The sequence below is a fragment of the Pezoporus flaviventris genome, unplaced genomic scaffold (genome assembly GCF_033815535.1).
Source record: "Pezoporus flaviventris isolate CSIRO_AGI_PZ_B2104156 unplaced genomic scaffold, CSIRO_AGI_Pfla_v1 ptg000090l, whole genome shotgun sequence".
NCBI lineage: Eukaryota > Metazoa > Chordata > Aves > Psittaciformes > Psittacidae > Pezoporus > Pezoporus flaviventris.
The window spans coordinates 5331328-5357023 of NW_026892638.1; the positions used below are offsets into that span (position 1 = coordinate 5331328).

Sequence of the window (25696 nt, forward strand, 5' to 3'; positions counted from 1 at the left end):
TCCCCTTCCTGCTGCGGGCCGCTCGATTCTGCCCACCTACAAGATGGCAGCCCTAAGTGCCAACAGAATTGTGGCTGGTACTGGTCTGGACGGTAGCCGGGGGTCTGGAAGCGGCGGTCGCGGCCCGGCTGGTGCCGCAGTGAAGGTGAGAAGGGTGGCTCGGCCCTTCACGTCGTCTGGCTTAGCTCCTGCTGCGGCAGGACAGACTGTAGTGGCTGGGGTTGCGCTGTCCCTGGCCCAGCTGGGGAAAGGGTGGTGTGGGGGCTCCGGGCCAGGAGGAGTCCCCTGAAGCGGCAGGGCTCAGTTTGGGCCAGGCCGAGCAGGGAGGCTGCTTTGGAGGCCCTTTCCCCGCCCCGCTGGCGCAGAGCCGTGCTGCCGTCAGGTATCTCCTGGAGGGCTGCGAGGCGAGAGGCCTCAGTGTGAGGGCAGGCTGGCTGCCTCAGTGGGGAGCAGTTTCGGAGAAAACGTGATGCCTGGGCTGCCGGAGATGGTGAGCTGTTGTCCGGTGGATGATAGTTTTTTCGGGTGGTTAGGGTTTTTTGGTTGGTTGTGGTTTTTTTGGTGGTGGTTTTTGTTTTCGTTTTTTTGTTGTTGTTGTTTTGGTTTTGTGATTTTTTATTTTTGTGTGTTTGTTTTTTTTTGTTTGGGTGTTTTTTTTTTCCTAAATGACGATTAATTTTGCTTTTTATTAGTGGTTTAAGATGTTCCGGCCCCCTGCTGTTTGTTCCTGCTACCTCGATGCTGCGCAATTGTAGCTTCATAAATGGCTAACTTGGTATGATTGACATTTTATGTGCATCAGCTATGAATGGAAATTTTCTCCACCAGCTGATAGTCTGCTTTGGCAGGGTCTTGCCCTCCATTTCCTTTTCCTGTGAGAATGTTTCTGCTTACTTAGTTGTGCTGCTTGAGCAGTGGGCTTTTCTTGTGGCAGTGTATTAAATGAAGTGGGCAAGAACTAGTGGTGATCAGGTGGGATGCTGAAGAGTTAAAATCTTCTGTTCATGTGTGTTTATCTTTTAAATATAATTCTTATGATCATTATTTGTGTGTACAAAGCAAAATTGATGACTCTGCCTACTTGCTGTGGTTGCAGGAACTTCTGTAAAATAAGCTGTGTCATATGGCTTACTGCATTACGTTTTGTTTTTTCATCAGCTCAAAAGCAAATAAGGTCTCTCTTTAAATTGTAGGTTCTTGAGTGCGGGGTCTGTGAAGATGTATTTTCTTTGCAAGGTGACAAAGTTCCCCGGCTGCTTTTGTGTGGCCATACTGTCTGCCATGATTGTCTTACCCGGCTTCCCCTTCATGGCAGAGCAGTTCGTTGTCCATTTGATCGACAAGTTACTGAACTAGGTAAGAAAATGTACGTCTACAGTTCTTAAAACCTATCAGCTAAGGATGTCTGGAAGATAAAGCTATATATAGATTCTTAGTGCTCCACTTAGTGATAACATTTCCAAGTAATAAATGTGCAGTGTTCCTTTTTGTTCAGAGAAGATCATAGCACTGTTAAGCAGTAGTAAAATAGATATCTTAGAAAAGAAAGTCAAGATTTTATCTTTATCTTTTTGAACTTGGTCTTGCAAGCTTTAAACCTCAAAGTCTTCTTGTACACCTATATTTACAAAGGGACTACTCTGTTTTACATTAGTGTCTAAGGGTTCCTGAATGGATGTTAGTTTCCTGTTGTTCTAAATACTAAATAGACCATGCAATTAAATAGGTAATTTATTTGACAAAAAGATTTGTCTGGGTTCATGAAGAAGTGATAACAAACATGGTTTTTAAAATGTCAAGTAATTCTATATATGCAGTAACTGATAGTGGCAGGCTGTCAGCAGGAATTCCCCTGTTGTAAGAGTGTCTGCAGACAGTATTTGAAAAAATAAGATACCTTTTTCCCAATGATGGAAGTTTATTTTATCCAAAAGATAATATGTACTTACAGTTCCTTCAAAATAGGAATTGGCTGTTCAATGTGGGGTTACAGAGAAGACAAGTTATCAGAAGAATTTGAACCGAGAAGAATTTGTTAATAGAACTGGCTCCAGCAGTTTTGGATATCACAGTGAAAAAAAGCTGTTGGAAGGAGGGGAATACTTGGACAGCAAGATCTCTAATCTAGTAATCCATGAAGAATTGTTTAAATAACAGATTCACTTGAGTAAGAATTTACTTTGCAGAAGGAGAATCTGGTGCATTGTAGACCAAACTAAGAGGAGTATTCAGGCCCTGTGTGGGATGCTTTCATGGAAGTAGGAGTCAGAAAAAGAAATATCAGTCTTGTATGAAAGAGGGGTTTGTTTTCAGCAGGGAGGGAGGCAGTAAGTGTGAGCATCATGAATGATTGCCGGTCTAGAAGATGTGGTTAAAAGAGTCACAATTTGTTTTATTTCATATCTATGATTGTACAGCTGTGCAAGATTTCTTCAAAGTTTGCTTTTAAGGGGAAGAATGTTAGAGCAGAAGACTCAGTCCTGCTGTTGTGAGACATTTCTGTTCAAGACCACTGCTTGTATCTTGTAAAGTAAAAGTAGCAATTTTACTACAAATGGGAACTTGTCACGTCTAAGTTTTTGTTGTGCATCTTTTCCCCGGCATCTGAAAGTATCCTGTCATAATTTTATGTGGGTTTCAGGTTTAACAAAAATGAAGCTTTATAAAAAGATTAAGAGTTTTTGCTTTTTGCAAATTACTGATGAGTTTCTGATGAAACACAGTGGAGCGTTATTAAAATTGTAAGATACTCCTACAGATAGCAAGAGGGAAGAAAAGCTTTTGCTTTTGTGTCTAGAATAAAGTGGACTTGCATCCTACTGCCTAGTACTACAAAGCAGGATGATATGCTGTTACCAGCAGTTGCTCAAAAAAATGACAGGTAGAAAATTATAGCAAAACAGCTTGAAAAGAAAAATACTTCTGTGAATAAAAATATTCTGCATGGTGGTTTGGGGCAGAAGAGGTTTGTAGCTGCTCTTAGGTCCATAAGAACTATCTTGAGAAATATTACTTCCAGCATGTAAAAATTTAGTGTTTTGTGGAGTGCAGCTTGTCATGGCCTCACTTTGAAGCATCTGTGCATTTGTTGTCTTTCTCTAAGCACCTAGTATTTACTGGGTGATTAGAGAAATAATGCTTTAATTACCCAGTTAATCTGTTGCACTTTTAGTTAGGTTCCTGGGAACTCAGGAGTGGAGCTGGGAGGGAGACATAACTCCTGGGCATGGAGAGCTTCTCATCCTTCCCTTTCCTCCACCTGAGGGCATGTGAGAAAGCAAGCTCCATTTTCACCCACTTCTGCAATTGCCATTCTGCCATTTATTAAAGTAGTCTCAGGAAGCTGTTCAGCATCTAAATGTAGATTACGGGATCTCTGCCAAGAGAAAATTCTGTTGAAGGAAAAGTTGTATAATTAGGACATAAAGCTACCTGTATTGAACAGAGTTCCTTTATCACTAACTGTGGATTTTAAGGATGCTTTTAGTTGGCCATTTAACCTATACAGTTCAGCAGATAGACTTGCTTGTTTTCCTTTGATCTTATTAGTAAATCATTTTATCCTATATTCATCCAAGTTTTCCCAGTGAATCTTGTAAACTTTTTGAAAGTAATACTCAGGGACCTATATATTTATAGGTATGGCTATATTCCCTTCTGAAGTGAGCACTTGGTTTAAATTTACTGGCCTTTCTCTTTTATATATATGCATAACTGTACAGGAAAGCAAAGTTAGAAGTACTTAGGGTTTCTGGAATTAGAGAATCTGCAAGTGAAAACTGACACCATAGCATGTTGTCATGCTTAGCAAAATAATGGTTCATAAAATCTTGCTATGAGAGGACGTATTTACTAATGAACTCATAGGACTAAAGCCATATTAGTTTGCAGAGTGGACTAAACTTAGATATTTTGGGTTTTTTGAAAGTTCTTTAATGAAGTTGCCTATGATTAATCTTCTAGTGGAGAATTTGAAATAAGTATATACATGTTGAAGGTCCATGGGCTGTCTAGTGATTGTCATCAGCTGTATTAACATTCCTGAACCCAGAATTTTGAAGCCATATATTTTGTAGATTATGCTTGGGCAGTATATTTGGGGAAAAATTTATAAAATGGTCTTTGTAGAAGAGACTACTCTTAAAGCCTTTTCCTTAAAATACCTGGATTTGGGAGAAGAGATGGATTATGTCTTGCAAACTGCATTCTGCTTTCGTCCCTCATTGCATTAGTGGATTGGTTTCTTTTAAAAATATGTGGGCCAGGGAAGTGTTGGGAAGGATGTGCTGCACAACAGGTTTGGAGACTGTGGCTTTTGATGTTAGCTGAGCAGCTCTGCTATTGAAGGCTTTAACAGTTTACGGCTTAGGTGAACTCTCCCTACCATCTTCACATTACAGGCTTGAAACTATTTTGTCATTAGAACTCATTGAACTGATGTATGCAGATGTTATCACCTTTCATGGGATCTATCCCACTGGTCTTGTTTACGTTTGTGTATTCTTGTGTTTGAGTGCTAAGATAAAGCTTAAAAATACTGTTCAAAAATGCAGCTATAACATTCTCTCAGCTTTGTTCAGACTTTTAAACAAAAGTTGCTGCTTTATTTCTTGTATTATTTATAATCCTTTTGCAAACAAGCTTTATGCTTTTCAAAATGACATTTCTTTCATTGGCTGAGGTTGGGTCTTAATATTTCCACTCTGTCACTATGTCATTCCTGGCTGACACACTTCCTGCTATTCATATCTTATTCTTCTTTTGAGAAGAGACAGGCAGATTGTGTAGTGGTTTTGTAATGGGCACAAACATCCCTTGTAGGCACAAGGATGAGATCACTGCACTCTTTTTTTAAAAGAGTCTGGTGACCAAAGCAGAATTTGAGCTGAAGTCCAGGAAAGTAGATGTGTTTGCACATTTCATCTTTTTGGTTTTTGAAATATAAAATGAACACTTGATGAGATGTGCTGAAACCAGTATGTCAAGTGCATAGTAATTTTATAGTAGGTTTAGTGTAAAAAGAAACAAAGTTGCTTTTTCTCAACTACATAAACTTTATGGTAGATCCTAGTACAATGGGACATGACTTTCTGTATGATAATGTATGTTTTATATGGTTATGAGTTCTGTTCTAGTAGATTAATAGCTGATAAGTAAGCATTGCCTGTTCTTTCCATTTGTGTCCAAGATTGACAGTGGACTGACAATGTGTGACGTGTATTGGCAAATCTCAAGATATGTAATAAACATTTAAAGAATGTAAAAGCAGTGTAACTTTGTTTCTCCTGGCAGCTTTATGAACTGGAAAAATAAGCGCAGAATAGCTACAAAGGTATCTTTTCTGTTCACTAAATTTCAGTAAATTAGTTCTGCTTTGACTTCTGGCTTGGCTTTCTCTTCTTGTTAGACATGGAACAGAACTAACATGATTAAAATCAGATATAAGAATGTAAACTGAAGAAACTTGAGCTGAGTACTTCTTAGTTTGGCTTTTTTTTTAATAAATATATTAAAACCTGTGAAAGAAAATACTTTTGCAAGAAAGTATCCTGAATGAACGCAGTCTTCCTCTCTGACTGCTTAAAAGCTAAGACAATGTTTACTTAAATACTAATTTGCTGTAATCTGTTTCATAAGTAGGTTTATCCTTTCAGTGCATGTACATCCTCGTATACTGTGCTATTAATGGCTATCTGGATTAGTAGCTAATCTGGAGATAGGAGGTCCACATTAGTATCAGCAGTTATTATATTGGTGTTGTTAATGTGAATATTATATACACTGCAGCAACTGAAGGTTGTGCTATAGACAGTGCTGTTCTAAACACTATAGAAGTGAACCATTTAGCCACTTTTTTGTGCTTTGCTTTCTGGGAGTTAGTGTCCAGAAATTTGTCCAAATACAGTGTCAACATATCCAGACTTGGTTACAAACTGGTGTGACATAATTTACCTTCTAAAAGTTCATATTGCACTCTGTATTTCTTCAGCTTGTAATAGGAGGTGACTCTTCTTTGGTCTGTGTTATGAAAAACACTGTGATCCTGCTAGGAGTGCCAGAGCTAAAAATTAACGAAACTCTGAAGTCAGAATATATCAAGGCAGATGACTGTGCTGGTGCTAACTGTACTTGTGGAGAAACAGAACATAACTTCTGTAAACTCCTTCAAGATCTCTGACAAACAAAAGTTAAAATACTACTTTATTTAGTTCACAATTTATTTTGTGGGGTGCACTGAGTTTAAATTGGGTGTTGGTAATAGTGTCTGTACCAGGGAAGGCTTCCACTGTGGAACTGATGACAGCAGAGTGCACTCACATGCCTTTGCTTTATACCTAACTTTAAAGTTACCAGTCAACATCCTGATAGGCCCTTTTCCAGATTTGCTAAAATGTATAGTTTTTCTGGTAAGCGTATTTTAAACAGATAGTCAGTGTTGTCTCATACTAGTGGAGGGTTCTGAAGGGGAGAATAGCTTATATATGCTCCCATTTATAGCTATAGAAAACCAGTATTCACCCATTTATCTGTTCTCTGAACTCTGCCTGTGAGGTACATAACGTCTGTTCTGAGTTTGGCCACTGAAAATATTGTGGTTGATGGTTTAAACTTGTGGGGAAAAATGCCTGGGAAAGAAAGTTTAATGTAGCAAATACGGAAGCTACACAAACCAGTAAGGTATACAGTGTGGATATGTTGGTTCCTGTTCACACCCCTCTTCAGAGGTACCGTAGCATTGTTGCCCTCACTTTGGCCTGATGAGGCATGCATCTCATGAAACTGCTTGTTCTGCTCCCCTTGATGGAAAATGGTTGGCAGGTGAGCATTCTGGTCTTTCATGTAATTGTGCCTAGCTGTGTAATGCAGCTCTACTCTGAGTAAGTACTGCAGAAGAAACGTCGTCAGGTAATAAAAGTACTTGCATCTACTTCTAATAAGTTTTGAAGTCTTAAGATAAAAGCCAGTCTCATTTTTCTTGTTTCATAGCTCTTGAAGTAAAAGAGAATGTTGTATTTTAATCTTGGTAGGCAGCTCAACCCCACACTTCCACTCACTCCCCTGCAGTAGGACAGGGAAGAAAATCAGAACGGTAAAAGTGGGTTGAAATAAAGACAGTTTAGTAGTTAAAACAAAAGCTGTGCACACAAGCAAAGCAAAACAAATTCATTCATCACTGCCCAATGTTCAGCCATTTCCAGGACAGCAGAGCTCCATCACATATAACGATTACTTGAGAGGATATACACTGTAAGTGAATATTCGCTCTTCCTCCTTCTCCTAGTTTTACATGCTGGCACGATGCCATATGGTGTGGAATATCCCTGTGATCAGTTGGGGTCAGCTGTCCTGGCTGTGTCCCCTCCCAGCCTCTTGTGCACCCCCAACCTGCTGGCTGGTTAGGCAGCATGAGAAACAGAACAAGGCCTTCATACTGTGCAAGCGCTGTTCAGCAACAGCTAAATGTTTGGTCACAAGTCCAAAACATAGCCCCACACCAGCATTGCCTTTTATGCTGTGACTATATTTGAACGGTGCTTGTGTAATTTTACAAAGAGCCTTTATAGCAGCATATACTCTTTGTGTATTACAAATCCAGACTCCTGCAGGAGCTGAAGATCCTTACTCTTAGAATCATGAAAACACTAATTTTCTGGCTATGTGTACCAAGCTGAGGACCAGTGAAACATGAGTGTTTGGGATGAGTACTTTGCCCTGTTGGTTCATATAACTGCCTGCTGCCCATAATAATTGGTGTCTGTGTGTTCATTTGCAACATTATGCACCAAAATCTGTGAAGTGTTTCGCAAGTCTCAGTATTGAAGAAGGAATACTTCGTGCCTGTATGATGACATATGAGCTCCAGAAAGATGCAGGGGTATATACCTACAGGGCAGCATAGTTCAGGATTTATGAAATGCCAGGAGAACCAGACAACTCAAGTAGCCTCGGCTTTCTCTTTGGGAAAACATGTGGGATACAGTTTCTCTGAATTCATGTCAGGTGCAGACTGCTGTCAGACACCAGATATGTGAACTGAAAATACCAGGAGTTTTCAGGCATCTGGAACCAGCTGAGGCTGCAGTTGCTCTTGTGCTAGTCTTTCCGTCTGGATTATGAGAGGCAGAGTAAAATGCCAGATTTTTTTCCAGATCTGGCATTCTACTCTGAAATCATGTTCTCCAGATCATGTTTGAAGCAAAGCATAAGTTGAGGAAATCAGATACTTGAATTTAGTGCAGAGCTGTAATATGTATTATTTTTTAAAGTGAATAGCAGGACTTTGCTACGTTTACGTCGTTGTCTTAGATGGGAATGTTTGCATGAAGGATAAAACAAATACTGAATTACAAAAGCAGCATGCACATGCAGTTTTATACAGATAGTATTGGTGTCCCACACTCTTAAAAAGTAACTGCAGCAACCTTTGTCTTATAAACACAGTTCAAAAATTCTGTCATAAAGTAGATGAGTCAATTTCAGGTCCTACAGATTCTGTTTAAATACAGGGTGTCATTTGTACTGTGGAAACACTACTGGTTTTGTGCCTTTAATCATTATACTCAAAGCTAGCAACACTACGACCACCCCTTTTCTTTTCCTGAAGGAGTTAAACTGATTCTAAACTGTACAGTAATAAGGGTTTAGTCTGGGCAGTAGGCAACTTCAAAAGCTGGTCTGCCTCCAATTTTAAATGAAGAAAAAGAAGTACTCAAACCTACACAGAGAACTGACACTCATTCTGGAAATTCGTAGTGAATTTGATACTAAGCTACATTAAAGCACCTCTCTGTTCTCAAATAATCTAGCTGTAATTGGTCATTCTGATTTCCAAAAGTATGTAGTTATGATTCAGCAATAATCAGCCTATTGCAGTCAATGAAATATAACTTTCTAGATGCTGTATTTTGAGGAGTATGTCAGAGTATGTGTATTCAGTCATTGAAAATGGCAAGTATCCCTTTTGAGCAATGTCTGATAACATACTACTAAAATACAGCAGTTTTTCTTTTATATGTAACAATTCTGCCGAGAGGAAGTTGCTTCATGTTTTCTGCGTTAGATGTAGATCACTATATAAGAGATATCTCTTAAGAGTGCCCAGTATAATTGTTCACCACCTGACCACCAATACCCAGCCCATCCCATGCAGCGATCTGCTCTTCTGGGTGACTATCCCCAGTTTATATACTGGACATGATGTGCTGTGGTATGGAATACCCCTTTGGATAATTTGGGTCAGGTGTCCTGTCTCTGCTCCCTCTGCTTTCTTGTGCCCCTCCTCACTGGCAGAGCATGAGAGACTGAAAAATCCTTGATCAGGATAACTGCTACTGATCAACAACTAAAACATCAGTGTTAGCAACATGGTTCTCAGACTAAAGCCAAAACACAGCACTGCACCAGCTGCTAGGAAATAAAAACTTATAACTGAAACCAGGACACTCACAGTATTTTATGTGGGTCTTTCTGAATATTATTTTAACTCTCATTCAGGTTTTTGCTGAGATCTACAGTAGGCATTGCATCTTGTGATTCAGGGAATATGCAGTTTGTCCATATGAATTCTTCACAGCGTCCATTAGTACAGTAGAAATCTTCGCTGTATGTAGTTATGCAAAATATTAATTTCTATGATACACATGAGAGTTTTTGTGCTTCTTGTAGTCTTTAGTTGTTAGCTATTGTAGATTATTTTACAAGTGTTTTTACTGAGTTTCTGTGAATTTTTAGTAGTCTTGGCATCTTTTAAATAGGGAAAATCTGCATAAATATTAAATAGTTCCATGATGGAAGGAAGAGGTTGGAAAGGTAATGTGAGCTTACAGAGAAAAATTAGTGGTTGTCTCTCTTTGTAGTTAATATGCTCTTAATGTTTATCAGAATCTCAACTGTGGTTTGTGGAATTTCTCATGATGGTATTTGCTTGATGGTTTTGTTCCTCTCCTTCCCTTGATTCTTCTTCAAAAATAGGAGATTCTGGTGTCTGGGGCTTGAAAAAAAATTTTGCTTTGTTGGAGCTCTTGGAACGGTTGCAGAATGGACCTGCCGGACAGTGTGGGACAACAGAAGAAGCCATTGGTCTGTCTGGAGAGGTACTGAACTTTAAAAAGTGAAAGTTTGTTCTATTTGCTTTCTAGATAGAAAAAAATGAAAATCTGTTATTTGGCAAATGTAATTTCACTAATAATGGTGTTGTTTTCTTTCAGTATCTAGTATTAAGGCTTCAGTTAATTGCTTCATAATTAAATGCCACTCTGTAATGACTAAAGCAGAAAAGAAAAAGGTATTGCCAAGCATGCATACGCTTTTGCCCTTTTTTAAGCTTTTAAGATTTCTAGAAAAGGGTATTCATTTGGATATTTTAGTTACAGTGATTTAAGGACAGTTTTCTGAAACTTCTTAGAAACTCTTCTTAAAGACTTCCACTTCTGGAGTTAGGTGGCTTTTATAGTCATTTGATATCACTATATCATGTAATAGTACTTCATTACCAAAACGAGTTGCTTTAACTATTTCAGTGTTAACAACTAGTATGTAAAAAATATCATCCAGTGCCATTTTAGGAATAGATAACTGTCTGTCCTAAGTGCCTATTTGTTCACTGGTGTTTTTTCTGCCTGTAACTTTAATGCCTTGTTCTGTAATGATTTCTTTGGAGGAAATTACTAGAGCCTGAATTATTTCATCCTCCAAACCTTTACAACTCTTTCACTGAAGTTTGGATTTATAAAATCACTGTATAATTCTATAATAATTGTCGGAGTTGACTGTAGAGAAAACTGACTTTTTTTTTTTTTAAATATATTAAGAACTTAAAGTCAAGTTTTCAAAGTAGTCCAAGTATTTATTAGTGTGTAACTTTTAAAGTCTGTTTTCAGGTTTATAGTGCTGGCCAATCATCTGATTTTCCTCAGTTGCTGGGATTAAATGGTAACAACTTCAGTTTTGTTTTTTTTCCTTTTGGTCTGTTTTTGGTAGAGTATCATTCGTTGCGATGAAGATGAAGCCCATGTTGCATCTGTGTATTGCACTGTTTGTGCCACTCACCTGTGCGCAGACTGCTCCCAGCTCACTCATTCTACAAAGACACTAGCAAAACACAGGCGTGTTCCTCTTGCTGATAAGCCTCATGAGAAGACCATGTGCTCCCAACACCAAGTGCATGCTATTGAGTTTGTTTGCTTAGAAGAGGGCTGCCAGGCGAGTCCTCTTATGTGTTGTGTCTGCAAAGAATATGGAAAGCATCAAGGTCATAAGGTACTGCTAATAAGCTGTTTCTAGTTGTGCTTGCATAATTATTTATTCAATTAAAGTACAAAAGAATAACAAGAAAGAAGGGTAGATTCTTGATGTATTTTTGTAGAACTTCATACTGTACTGTTCCCTTCATTTCACATAACTGCCATGGTAAAATTACAAGGAAAAAACCCGTTATTTCTAAGACTAGAATAAGTTATTTATCTGTTAAGATGCTTTACCTGCTGCTATTCTGAATGCAGAACATTGAGTCACTAGTTCCAAAAGCTGTTTTCATCCTGCAGAAGCTAGGTTCACCGAACATGGTGCAGTCTAACCACCCTTCTTTTTTTTCATGATGATTATGGTAAACAGGAAAATTGATCCCTGTGTGATTGGTAGATGCCTTAGACCCAGCATAATTTGTAACTCCTGATTGCATTTTAAATTGCAAGATCGTTTTAACTTCTTACTTGCCTTTCCTGTATATATATGTATATATATGTACACATACACGTATATATACACACACACACACACTCTTATTCATACCGGCACACACAGATGTAATAAAATAGCAAATATCATTAAGGAAGGTATTTATGACTGATCTTTGATATATTGCTTTTTAATCAATAGCATTCTGTTTTGGAACCAGAAGCAAACCAGATTCGTGCATCCATTTTAGACATGGCTCACTGTATAAGAACGTTCACAGAAGAAATCTCAGATTATTCCAGAAAATTAGTTGTAATTGTTCAGCATATAGAAGGAGGAGAACAAATAGTTGAAGATGGAGTTGGAATGGCCCATACTGAACACGTATGCTTTCTTTTTTTTTCTCTCCCTGCATGCACAGAATACTTGCTTTTTGTAATAATCAAGATAAGGAATTTTGTTGAAAATTAAACATAGGTTTTTATAGGACAAGACATTAAGTTCTTATCTCTACCAAGCTGGTATTGAGGCTTAAGCCAGCAAATGGAGGGGAAGTTGTAGTCCATTAAAATGTGTTTACGCTACATGAAAATACGGAGGCAATAGGGAAAGCTCTATAACTGCTAGTAAGGTGTGTATCATGGAATAGCTAGGGTTGGAAAAGACCTTAAGATCATCTAGTTCCAACCCCCCTGCCATGGGCAGGGACACCTCCCACTAAACCATCTCACCCAAGGCTCTGTCCAACCTGGCCTTGAACATTGCCAGAGATGGAGCATTCACAACTTCCCTGGGCAACCCATTCCAGTGCCTCACCACCCTTACAGTAGAAAACTCCTTCCTTATATCTAATCTAAATTTCCCCTGTTTTAAGTTTTAACCTGTTACCCCTTGTCCTATCACTACAGTCCCTAATGAAGAGTCCCTCCCCAGCATCCTTACAGGCCGATACTGTCAGATACTGGAAGGCCGCTATGAGGTCTCCATGCAGCCTCCTCTTCTCCAGGCTGAACAGCCCCAACTTTCTCAGCCGTCTTCATACGGGAGGTTCTCAGTCCCCTGATCATCCTCATGACCCTCTGGACTTGTTCCAACAGTTCCATGTCCTTTTTATGTTGAGGACACCAGAACTGTACACAATACTCCAGGTGCGGTCTCATGAGAGGAGAGTAGAGGAGTAGGATCACCTCCGTCGACCTGCTAGTTGCACTCCTTTTGATGCAGCCCAGGATACGGTTGGCTTTCTGGGCTGTGAGCACACACTGAAACTGGCTCATGTTCATTTTCTCATCAACCAACACCCCCAAGTCCTTCTCCTCAGGGCTGCTCTGAATCTCTTCTCTGCCCAACCTGTAGCTGTGCTGGGATTATATCCTGCTCTGAATCTCTTCTCTGCCCAACCTGTAGCTGTGCCTGGGATTATATCCAATCTAAACTTCCCCTGTTTGAACCCGTTGCCCCTCGGCCTATCACTGCAGTCCATCCTCAGCATCCCTATAGCCCCCTTTCAGATACTGGAAGGATGCTATGAGGTCTCCACACAGCCTTCTCTTCTCCAGGCTGAAGAGCCCCAACCTTCTCTGCCTGTCTTCATACGTACCTTCATATGTATCTTCATACATAAATGTGTATCATACATTCACAGTTGTATGTGTATACATACAAATAAGCTGCTTCATTATTGTAGTAAGTTTTTGGACAATCTTTGGCTTAGGGTGGATAAGACTTTCTGTGTAACTGAGACTTGAACTATGATGTAGCCAAGCAGATGTGAAGTTAGAAACTGGAATAGAATGAAAAATTTAATTCTGGAATCAACCGATGTTCTTAATCCTCTGGATGTTCTGACTGCACCACTGTAGGTTCCAGGGACTGCAGAGAATGCACGCTCATGTGTCCGAGCCTACTTTTCTGATCTTCATGAAACCCTTTGTCGTCAGGAAGAAATGGCTCTTAGTGTTGTTGATGCTCACGTGAGAGAGAAGTTGATTTGGCTTAGGCAACAGCAAGAAGACATGACCATCCTCTTGTCAGAGGTTTCAACAGCTTGCCTCCATTGTGAAAAGACTTTACAACAGGTGGGTTGGCTGTCAACAAGTGAGCTGTAACATATGGCAAGATATGTGAAACTTCAAATTAAGTCTAGGTTACAAATGGAAAGGTTAGATGGTATGCTGCATTTTTATTTCCTTTACAATGTTAAAATAATAATCATATAACATGAGATTGAAGTATTCCTTTCAAGGGAGTGTTAGAAATGATAATAGGTACAAAACCATTAAATTCTCCAGTTGCTGGAAGTCATGCTGTGGCATGATTCTCTTCTCTGGAGTAATTTCTGGTTCTTTGTGAGGTTAGTGGGAAGGAGAGATAAAATTGAATAAAAAAAAACCTACAAGACTTATGAGAAGCATTTATAGTTGCAAATACCAACACAGGTGTTTGAAGGTAGCTGTCAGAGTTGGCTGGTAGGAAAAATTGTTTTAGGACTAAATAATTTTCCATAGCAGTTTTAACACACGTAATTCAAAATCTTAAATGTGTGTAAGAAGCTGACTGTATTAAGAACATCTGGTTGGTCCATTGTTCACTTCTATTAGTGGATAGAAGTAAATAGCAAGGAGTAAATAGTATATGTAGCAATCAGTAAACTGAGTGTAAGAAATAACTTCATTCATGTGTTTTTGATACTTTTTTTTAATTTGTTTATAGCTATTGTCTGGTTGCTTAGTCAGATGTACTTTTAACTATGAAATGTTCCCGTCATCAATGGATGGATATTAATCTTTCTGAGTTAAGTGTGTTGCTGTATGTTGCAAAACAGCTGCTCTGTTCCAGCTGTTGGAGTGATATATGAATGATAAATATTCCATATATATATATATATCTTACTGCCTCTTATATTCTTATTCCTACAGGAATAAGAGGGGTCAAAGAAAGTTTTTTAAGACTGTAGAACTATTTAGTGTTTATTAGTATTAAGGAAGAACAGCAAGGCCTTCACATTTTTATTGAAGTTTTAAATAACTATTTTGTAAATGTGAGTTTTTAACTAGAATATTTATACTTAAAATGCTTTATTTCTAGTTGTCATATTTACATTGTGTTTGGCTATTCTAAGTAAGTTACTACAGGAAAGATATGCTTTTGTTTTCTTTGTCTGTTTAGGATGACTGCAGAGTAGTATTGGCCAAACAAGAAATTACAAGATTGCTAGAGACCTTACAGAAACAGCAGCAGCAGTTTACGGAACTTGCAGATCACATACAGCTGGATGCTAGCATACCTGTCACTTTTACAAAGGTATTCTTAGTCTTGTGAAAGGACAGCTATCCACTTAATGAAGTCCCAAACATAATTAAAAAGAAAACAGGAATAATATATGTTCATTATGATGCTATATTTGTTGCAGCTAATTTAAGCAGTTAGGTATCTGTTTGACCCACAGCGTCTTATCACATGATGAATGCAATCTGGTATTTGAGCAACAAACCCATTGTGCTGTTACAATTTGTGTGAGAAGCATTTGTTACAAAGCTACATCAGTAGCTTTGAACATTAGCTGCTTTCTTTTAAGTATGTAAGATAGTGCATTCTAGAAACACTTTTCTTTGAAAACATTTGTGATTTGTCATGCATCTAACTTAGAGCAGGAATCTCCCCTTGCTTTTCTGTGCATTTTTGGCTTGTTCTTGAGGACAGCATAACTTCTACAATGTTTATTATTTTAGTTCGTGAAAATTACACACCCATTTTTAAATGCAATAATGCTGTTATAACTTTTGGTTTATAGTACTAAAATCGATGTATTTCTTTCATTTTGTTAACTTATAATTGGCTTATAGTTGCTATTCATTGGTAGCTTAGACACAGTACACCTAAGTTCTGGTTGTTTTTGTTGTTCCTGTAATATCACTTGAATACTACCCATTCTTTGAAAGGGATGAAATGTTTTTGATTTGATAATGGTGATGCCTTTCATGTAGGAGAGTAAATAAGTTTGAAACTCTAAAGAACAAGAAATACTATGATTTATGTAGGGGTTTTTGGTTCTGAATGGGTGAAAGAGGAATACTACTATTCCTGAGTGAAACTGAGGATTTAACTGTTGCTGTTGAAGCTTTTACTGTAAGGAAATAAGTGCTTCCTTGGGGATTCTGTCCCAGTCATTCTTGATGTCAGAAATGCAATTTCTTCCAAATAATTTTTGTATATTTGAATTTCCCCATAACTGCTCTGTCAGATCAATAAACGCAACATTCTCACTACTGCCCCTCCCTTCCCTACTCAGCAGAGACCAGAGTTAGTAGGGTCAGGAAGACTTCTCCTGCAAGCACCCATTGTTCCATGAATGGAGCAGCATTCACATTTCACAGATGGTAAATCACATTCTGTGTATTCAGAGCTGATTATTGCCTCCATCTCAGAAGGCTGAGTTAGAGAGGCGTTTTGAATGTCAGGTTTGGCATTTAGGAACTGTTAATATAACTCAGAAAATTCTGATAAATTTGGAAACAGAATCGTTGCAGCAAGCTAAGCTGTAATAGGAGATCTGAAATAGGTCATGCCTTGGGGGACCCAGAAGTCTTTAGTATGTCACTACACATCACCTTTCTTTAGAAAGAAATGGGGCTTCTATTGATTTTATCCTGTGACAAATTGGTATTTTTATGAAATCTGAAGCCTAGCTTTTGAATTTCAAAGGTGCCAAAGCAGATGTCATTTTTCACAAGAACAGCAACAGCCATGAAAAAGTAAAGCAAAAATAATTATTTCAGTATCTTACTTGTTATGTTTTCCCACTTCTGACAATTTTAAACTCTTATTCTACACAATGATTTGGGGTTTTTTTGAATACTGCTGTGCTGATGGCTGCTGTTGTAACTTGTTGTGAGGCTTATACCTGAAAGGCCTGTGTCTGGCAACAGATTTAAGACAAATAAGATCTTAAGATCAAACACTGTAAACTGTTATTATATCATAGAATCATAGAATCGTTAGGGTTGGAAAGGACCTTAAGATCATCTAGTTCCAGCCCCCCTGCCGTGGGCAGGGACAACTTACACTAAATCATATCGCCCAAGGACTCGTCCAACCTGGTCTTGAACACTGCCAGGGATGGAGCATTCACAACCTCCCTGAGCAACCTATTCCAGTGCCTCACCACCCTAACAGGAAAGAATTCCCTTCTTATATCCAACCTGCTTTGAACCTCTTCCCTGCCCAGCCTGTAGCTGTGCCTGGGATTGCTCCGACCCAGGTGTAGGACCTGGCACTTGTCATGGTTAAAATTCATAAGGTTGGCATCAGCCCACCTCAGAAGTGTGTCAAGGTCCCTCTGGATGGCATTCCTTCCCTCGAGCGTATCAACCGAACCACACAGCTTGGTGTCATCGGCAAACTTGCTGAGGGCGCACTCAATCCCACTGTCCATGTCACCAACAAAGATGTTGAACAAGACCGGTCCCAACACCGATCCCTGAGGGACACCACTCGTTACTGGTCTCCAGCTGGACATTGAGCCATTGACCACAACTCTTTGTTTTCCGGCCATCCAGCCAGTTCTTTATCCACCGAGTGGTCCATCCATCAAATTGATGTCTCTCCAATTTAGAGACAAGGATGTCATGTGGGACAGTGTCGAACACTTTACACGAGTCCAGGTAGATGACATCAACTGCTCTACCCCTGTCCATCAGTTCTGTAGCCCCATCACAGAAAGCCACCAAATTGGTCAGGCAGGATTTCCACTTAGTGAAGCCATGCTGGCTGTCACCAGCACCTTGTTGTTTTTCATGTGCCTTAGCATGCCTTCCAGGAGAATGTGCTCCAAGATTTTGCCAGGCACAGAGGTGAGACTGACTGCTCTGTAGTTCCCTGGGTCATCCATTTTCCCCTTCTTGAAAATGGGGGTTATATTTCCCTTTTTGCAGTCATCGGGAACTTCACCTGACTGCCATGATTTTTCAAATTCATGGTTTTTCAAATTCAGTGGCTTAGCAACTTCCTTCGCCAGCTCCTTCAGGACCCACGGATGGATTTCATCAGGTCCCATGGACTTGTGCACATTTAGGTTCTTAAGATGGTCTTGAACCAGTTCCTCTCCTACAGTGGACTTAAGGTCTTCATTCTCACAGTCCCTGCATCTGCCTTCCAAGACTTGGGTGGTGCATTCAGAGCCTTTGCCAGGCAAAGAACCTCAGCCTTCTCCAAATCCAGGGTTCTCCTGATAGCTTCTGGAGGGGGCCCACATTTTCCCTAGTCTGTCTTTTATTCACAGTGTACCTATAGAATCCCTTCCTGTTATCTTTCACATCTCTAGGCAAATTTAATTCTAACTGGGCCTTAGCTTTCCTGACCTGGTCTGTAGCTTCCTGGACAACATCCCTGTCCCTCCTTCCACCTTCTATAAGCCTCTTTTTTCCCCCTGTTTCTTCAGCAGCTCCTTATCCATCCAAGGAAGTCTCCTGGCCCTCCTGCCGCACTTCCTTCTAGTTGGGACGCAACACTCCTGAGCTTGTAGCAGGTTGTTGTGGTTTAAACCCAGCCAGACAGCTCATTCACTCACATTACTCCCCTTCTTTCCCTCCCCCTACTCCGGAGGGGTGGAGAGGAGAATCGAAAAGAATGCAACTCCCACTGGTTGAGATAAGAACAGTTTAGTAACTAAGGTATAACACAAATCACCACCACTACCACCAGCGACAACAATGCTAAGAGAAAATATCAGGGGAAGAGAATACATTAGCACCTGCTGAAAAGCGAGTCCGACCCAGAAGACCCCGTGTCCTTCCGGGTAACTCTCAGTTACATCCTGGGCATGACGTGCTGTGGTATGTTATACTTCTTTGATCAGTTTGGGTCAGGTGTCCTGTCTCTGCCTCCTCCCAGCTTCCCCTCCTCCCTGGCAGAGCATGAGGCTCACAAAGTCCATGACCAAACCAAAACATCATTGTTATCAGCTCTGTTCCCAGGCCAAAACACAGCACTGCACCAGCTACCAAGAAGAAGAAAAGTGACTGCTACTGCTGAACCCTGGACATTATCCACCCCTTATTCCATACCATTCATGTCATGCTCAGATCCCACATTTTCAATATACTATCACTCTTATCTTATTGCATGGACCAGTCCCTATAAAGCTGCTGAGTCCATCTGGTCCATGATGTCAGGCTCCATCTCTTGTAACAGTCTTCCAGAGCAGGAGAGACTGTGTGCAGTGTTCACACTCGTGAATAACCTGGGCAATAGTGTCCATTGCTAAGTCCACCCCTCGATCATGAGTCCATCTCTGTGTTGCATCTCTGCTCTGATGGCCTGAAGTGCCATGGGCCCACCAGGCTCAAAATAATTCACTGTCCCCTTCAGCAGTTTCTGCAGCTTGTTGTTGGGGACTCCATACAGCTGCCTTCCATCTCCGATGCTTCCAAAGCACTGGAGGGGCCCAGTGGACTAGATACTTGCCCATACTGTTCCACACACCCTGCCACTCATGACTGTCCAGCCTTGGGGAAAACCTCTTGGTCCCCCTATATTGTTGTCTAACCCCAGACAAGACCCAAACCTGACTCTGCTTAACTTCTGAGATCAGACAAAATGGTTGTGGGTAAAACACATTCTGTATGTGTGCCAACATGCTGATCCCCATCACAATCAGCAGGCAGGTCCCAAGGATACCCAAAGGCCATTCAAAACCTTCAGCACTCTCAAACGATGCTGCTGTACTTGTCACTGGGGCTGGTGTAGCTGCTGTGCTTGCCGGCTCTCCCACCGCCAGCTTCTCTTTTCCTGAGTCCAGCTCTTCCTCCTCTGCCTTGCTGGGAAGTGCTGCATGGTCTCCTGCATCCTCCTGGGGCTCGGCGGGCGGCTGCCGGGGAATGCGCTCGGCCGTCGCGGGGCTGGGCTCGGCTCCTCTGCCCCTTGCTCCCGCTGCTCAGCAGCCGCTTCCTTCCGCTCCTCGACCACCCCAACCTCCTCCACTGGCAGCCGCTCCCTGCTGGCCTCCTGCTTGGTCCCCGGAGCCGCTCTCCTAGGCCGCTTCCCTTTGGCTCCCTGCGGCCTCATGTAGATGGAGGTGAGGACACAAAGGCCAGGACAGTGAAGAGCAGCCGGACAGCCAGGTACAAGTCCATGGCCGCATTTGTCCTGCCCTGCTGCTGGAGCCCACCTGTAATACAAGTCATTGCCATAGAATACAGTGAGACAAGAACCTTAGCCCAAGCCCCACACTTGATAAACACCAACACAACAAATACCAGGTCTAAGTAAGTTACAGCATTCTGAAACTGTGAGATCAAGAGGAACAAATCTGAGGGCCAGTAAATCAGCATTGTGACGAGTGACTGTTAATCCGGTCAGATCTGTCGTTATCTCAACCCCTCGTGTCCCATGTTGAGTGCCAAAAGAACTGTCATGGTTTAAACCCAGCCAGACAGCTTGTTTACTCTCTCCCCCCACCTTCTTTCCCTCCCCCTACTCCTGGAAGGATGGAGAGGAGAATCGAAAAGAATGCAGCTCCCGCTGGTTGAGATAAGAACTGTTTAGTAACTAAGGTATAACACAAATCACCACCGCTACCACCAGCGACAACAATGCTAAGAGAAAATATCAAGGGAAGAGAATACAATAGCACCCGCCAAAAAACGAGTCCGACCCAGAAGACCCCGTGTCCTTCTGGCTAACTCCCAGTTACCTCCTGGGCATGACATGCTGTGGTATGGAATACCTCTTTGGTCAGTTTGGGTCAGGTGTCCTGTCTCTGCTTCCTCCCAGCTTCCCCTCTTCACTGGTAGAGCATGACGCTCACAAAGTCCTTGGCCAAACCAAAAAAAAAACCACAGCACTGCACCAGCTACCAAGAAGGAGAAAAATGACTGCTACTGCTGAACCCAGGACACAGGTGATCCTTGAATATCCACCAACAGTCTTGGGCCCCCCTGCCCTCTAGGGGGAACCTTACTAAGCAGGTTCCTGAAGAGGCCAAAGTCTGCTCTCTTGAAGTCCAAGGCAGTGAGCTTGCTGCACGCTCTTCTCACTGTCCTGAGGATCTCAAATTCGACCATCTCATGATTGCTGCATCCAAGGCTGCCCTGGAGCGTCACATTTCCAACCAGCCCTTCGCTGTTGGTGAGCATGAGGTCAAGCATGGCACCTCTCCCTGTTGGCTCCTCTATTACTTGCAGAAGGAAGTTGTCTTCCACACAATTGAAGAACCTCCTGGATTGCTTGTGCCAGGCAGTACCGTCCTTCCAACAGATGTCAGGGTGGTTGAAGTCCCCCATGAGAACAAGGGCCTGCAAGCGTGAGGCTTTTCCTGTCTGTCTGTAGAGAGCTTCATCCACAGATTCCTCTTGATCAGGCGGTCTGTAACAGATCCCCACAGTAATGTCTCCTATTGCTGTTCTCCCTTTAACCCTGACCCACAAACTCTCTGTTGACTGCTCACCTGTCCCAGACAGAGTTCCATACTCTCCAGCCTATCCCTAACATAGAGGGCAACTCCCCCTCCCCGCCTGCCAGGCCTGTCTTTTCTAAAGAGCCTGTAACCTTCCATTCCAACACTCCAGGCATAGGAGCCATCCCACCATGTTTCTGTGACGCCTATTATATCATACCCCCATAGACGTGCACACATCTCTAATTCGTCATGTATTTATGATGGAAACTTTGGTATGTCATCAAGGTAGCATTTCTAAGTATTTCAGGGATAAACAGTAATCTTAGCCTATGTTTATTTTATCATTTCCAGCTTTCTGCTTTGTATTAGTAATACAGCTTGATCACATTGTTAGCATTGGCTCATTCAATACTCACAATAGCTTGGTCTAAACTACAGGTAGGAAGTTGATTCTCTTTCCTTGCCTCCAAGCCAGACTTAGGGTTTTGTTTTGTTTGTTTTTCTTCAGTATTTCAGATTACTGCTAATAATGTTGCTGTTGTAATGTAGTAATGAATTGGAAGTGGCTTGAGGTGAAGAGGCATAACAAAATATAGTGGAAATGCTACAAAACCAACAGAGTTCTCCAGTCAGAGAATTCTAATTGCTACAAACAGCTCCTCAAGGATTTTTTAAATCCATCCACTTAATCACTTCACAAATAGCATCACAGAATCATAGAATCAAATGGGTTGGAAAGTAGTGACAAAATAAGTCACTACTTTATATATTTATTTCTTTTATATATTAACACTTATGCATAAGGGTTGTCTAAGTCGAGTTCACTAAACTTGCTCTTGTTTTGTGTATGCTTTTTCCTCCAGGACAATAGGGTACATATTGGACCAAAAATGGAAATTCGGGTTGTAACTCTGGGATTAGATGGAGCTGGCAAAACAACTATTTTGTTTAAGTTAAAGCAAGATGAATTCATGCAGCCAATTCCAACAATAGGTTAGTAGCAACAATTTAAATGTAATTATTTTTCGAATGTTTGACTTATCTGTAGAATTTGCTTATTTTATATTCATGCAAAACAAGACTGTAAAACTTTAATATTTTTATTGTAGGTTTTAATGTTGAAACAGTAGAATACAAGAATTTGAAGTTTACTATTTGGGATGTAGGAGGGAAACACAAATTGAGACCATTGTGGAAACACTATTATCTCAATACACAAGGTGAGACTAATGCAACTTTTAAAAATGTATTTTGTCTTCTAGCTTGTGTTGCAGAGCCACAAAGATTATTAATAGAGATAATTTATAACTGTAGAAAACTGTTCACCTAATGCAGAGTACAGATGCTGGATTCATGAGCTAAGAAATTTTAAACCAGTTGGTGTCTGCTGCATGATAAAGGCGCATTCTCCATAAATCCATCAGACAGTTCATGAAGCCAAACAAAATTAGACTCTCTGTTGAACTCATTCTAGCTGACAACAGGCAAGGTGCAGTGTTCCAATCTACAAAGTTCTATAATTTCTGACTTGGTATTGCAGTGTAATATCTCATCATAGCCTAAATTACAGATTCTGAAAACACTGATATGGATGGTGCCAACTTAGAAATTTGTGCTGTCCTTCTGTAAATCCTCCACAGTTGTGTTCTGATTTAGAAGAGGGTTCCTCTTCATCAATTCATTCAGAATTATCTGAAGTACCTGGGAATGACAAATAATCAATTTATGTGCTCCATTTAATGCATTATTTCAGCCTTCATTGCAAACTTTAACATTTTAAATTGTTGACATTTTCAAACTTGTAAAAAATGTATTTCGGGATTCCTGTGTCCTCTTAAAACTACCGTGTGAATGGCAATAGCATGGAATCTCGTCTGCTTCGAAGAATAGTATGTTGGAGAGAAATCCGAGCAGTTAACCTGGTGTATACCTGCAGTAGGCTTTGTTTCGTTTTGGTGTTGGTGATTTTGTCGTTGCAAAAAAATGTGACTTCAAATTCTGTCCTCTAGCTTTTCCTCTCTGACTCCTTTCTGGCGTCTTGGTCACTCTCTATAGTGGATAGTAAAATCTACTGCTGCTGTGTTGGGTCCATGGCAATCTTCTCTGAATTGTGTAGTCAGTAGCTGAAGGAAGCTGTACTATTTGGCTGAATCTGTAAATTTTACAGCTGGTTAATGGAAACTGGAACAGTGGTGTGGGAGTTGAGTATAAATGGATCAAGAAATGGTCAACTGAGATACTCAATCCACACATAGTAAATCTGGTTTTAAACCTAAGTAGTTAAAATATCACAGCCTTTATGCTAGTCTAAGCAAAAAAACTGAGACTTTTTTTTCCTAGTTTTAGGATGAATTCTAGGTTTTTGTCAAAGGTATAGAGGTATGTAAGACATTTCTCAGTCCTCGTGCATTTGAAATTGCAGTTGTGTTCTGCTGAGGAATTTCACAGAAATAGAAAAAAAGAATTGTGTAAGTTGAAAGTAATTTTACAGAGTTTATATTTGGATGTATGTAAAAGTTTTCTTTCTTTCTTTCATAGCGGTGGTGTTTGTTGTTGATAGCAGCCACAGAGACAGAGTCAGTGAAGCACACAGTGAACTTGCAAAGTTGTTAACAGAGAAGGAATTGCGGGATGCTTTACTCTTGATCTTTGCTAATAAACAGGTATTTGCAATTTTTTTTCTCTCTGTTATTCTTTTCCTCAGTTTCTGCCTCAAATTCCACTTTCTGAACCCTATGCTATGGTTAAGGAATAGTATTGTGGAAAGCATAAAACACGTTTTCCTTAACACTGGTAAAATAAGTAATGCTAGGGTGCTTAGTAGATTCAACAACTTTTTTGGTTTATGGTAAGGAGTAGTAAATGCATAACTGTTTGATTTGGCTTTTGTACTTGGAAAGTTTTTTGCATGATCTGTAGCTTCTGTCTAAGCCATCTGTTAAAAACAAAATGCTTCATACGCGACACAGAATAATTATTTGTATCTGATTCTGTTGCAGGATGTAGCAGGTGCACTTTCAGTGGAGGAAATCACAGAGCTGCTCAGTCTCCACAAACTCTGCTGTGGCCGTAGCTGGTATATTCAGGGTTGTGATGCCCGAAGTGGTACAGGACTTTATGAGGGACTGGACTGGCTTTCAAGGCAGTTAGTGGCTGCTGGTGTCCTTGATGTGGCTTAATATTACAGCAGCTGCAATTTAAAGTTGTGGTTTGTTTTGTTTGCACGATTTAGGATGTTATAGCCAGGTCTGCTGCCTGAAGAGGGGACCTTATTTAACTTGGTGGTTACAGAAAAAATATAAACCTTTATCCAAGATTGAATAATTGGTTCATTAAATGTGTGCCATTACAGTGTTTTTGAAATTTGATATATTTATAAATAATGGAATGGGCTGGTTACAAGGGTGCCTTCAAATTCTGCTTTTGTGAAACTAGGCTGTTTAACTTAAAATTATCCCCTGATAAAATATGCATTGGAGTTCATCTAATAATTGTAACAAAGTTACAGTGCTTAACTGGTGTCAGAAAAATTTTAAGAGGTAGAAACACTTACCAGGAAACTATTCCAAAATCCATCTCAAGTTATTAGAATAGCCAGCTCTGTCTGTTAGTCAGAAATAAATGGTGCTACTCTTTAATATATAAGGAATGCATTTGTGTAAAAGTGGCATTGCAAATTACAGGCAAATACACCACAAAAAGCAGATGTCTTCCCCTTATTTCATACCTTCACCATTTGTTACTGGAAGGCAGCATAACAGGGCAAAGTAACCTGCAAATGGGGAACAGTATTGCAGGGTGAGGGGGCTGCGGCTTTGTTTAGCAACGAGTTTTCTAGTTGCAGGAGAGAGGGGTTGTGTGGGGTTTTTGGTTAATTGTACACATGCTGAACTATTTATGAACAGATTATAGTGACATTGAGGTGAAAGTGTTTTATGCATGCTTGAGGACATAATCTGCTTCTAGAGATTAAGCTTGCTCCTCAAGAAGTCAAGTTAAAAAAAAGCCAAACAAACTTCTCGTAGTAGTGTGGTGTAATGTCAATCCAGCTATGTACTGTTGTGTAGAAGTCGTGCTTCCAGATTAAGGCAGTGACCTTAAAATATGAAATAACACAATGTTTAAACAGTATAGACTACTTGTAACTCTCACTTAGAAGAGCAGATGGTAAAATGTGATATAAACCTTCCATAATTAGATTTTCAGTTCAGAACTGTCACCAATGTCTCTATTTTCAAGGATTACTCATTCACAAACCCATAAAATATGGCTGTAGCACTATTTGGAGAACGTTGCAATGACTTAGTGATGACTCTTTTTTTTTACTGCTGCACATGCAACTCCACTACCACTTTTACCTGTCTGGTATGTCCACCAGTATCTTCTGCCCTCCTCTTTATGTACACCCATCACCAACTGAAGATGCCAGGCTATGGACCTCTTCATGTTGCAGGAAGAGCTAGAGAATATGGCCAATAGATCAAAATGGTGTATCATCACCTGTTACTGGAGTAGAGGTGAATCATGAGAACCACACAGTGGAAGTGAGCAGTGTTATTTCCTAGATGAGTGTAGGTATTTTGCCACAGTGGAAAGCATGTGTTTACCTGTGCGTGTTCTGAA

At 40.4% G+C, this 25696-nt stretch overlaps 1 protein-coding gene across 4 annotated transcripts; it reads left to right on the forward strand.

Annotated features, from left to right (window-relative positions):
- On the forward strand, nucleotides 1-24622 carry TRIM23 (tripartite motif containing 23). 4 transcript variants are annotated; one of them, XM_061475902.1, is made up of 11 exons: nucleotides 1-145; nucleotides 1194-1356; nucleotides 9973-10094; nucleotides 10981-11259; nucleotides 11878-12060; nucleotides 13539-13754; nucleotides 14845-14979; nucleotides 21937-22066; nucleotides 22183-22293; nucleotides 23612-23736; nucleotides 24073-24622. In XM_061475902.1, the coding sequence occupies exons 1-11, from the start codon at nucleotides 44-46 to the stop codon at nucleotides 24250-24252; spliced, it is 1746 nt and encodes a 581-aa protein (XP_061331886.1). In that variant the 5' UTR covers nucleotides 1-43; the 3' UTR covers nucleotides 24253-24622. The 4 variants fall into 4 exon arrangements, with proteins under 4 accessions (XP_061331886.1, XP_061331889.1, XP_061331885.1 ...); XM_061475903.1 differs by lacking the exon at nucleotides 1-145 and adding an exon at nucleotides 679-775; XM_061475905.1 differs by lacking the exon at nucleotides 22183-22293.
- Nucleotides 24623-25696: the final 1074 nt, after the last annotated feature.

Coding starts and splice junctions, on each gene's coding strand:
- TRIM23 (XM_061475901.1), top strand. CDS start 44: ATGGCAGCCCTAAGTGCCAACAGAATTGTGGCTGGTACTGGTCTGGAC. Junction 1,357..9,972: donor TCGACAAGTTACTGAACTAG/GTAAGAAAATGT, acceptor CTTCAAAAATAG/GAGATTCTGGTGTCTGGGGC. Junction 14,980..21,936: donor TACCTGTCACTTTTACAAAG/GTATTCTTAGTC, acceptor TTTTTCCTCCAG/GACAATAGGGTACATATTGG.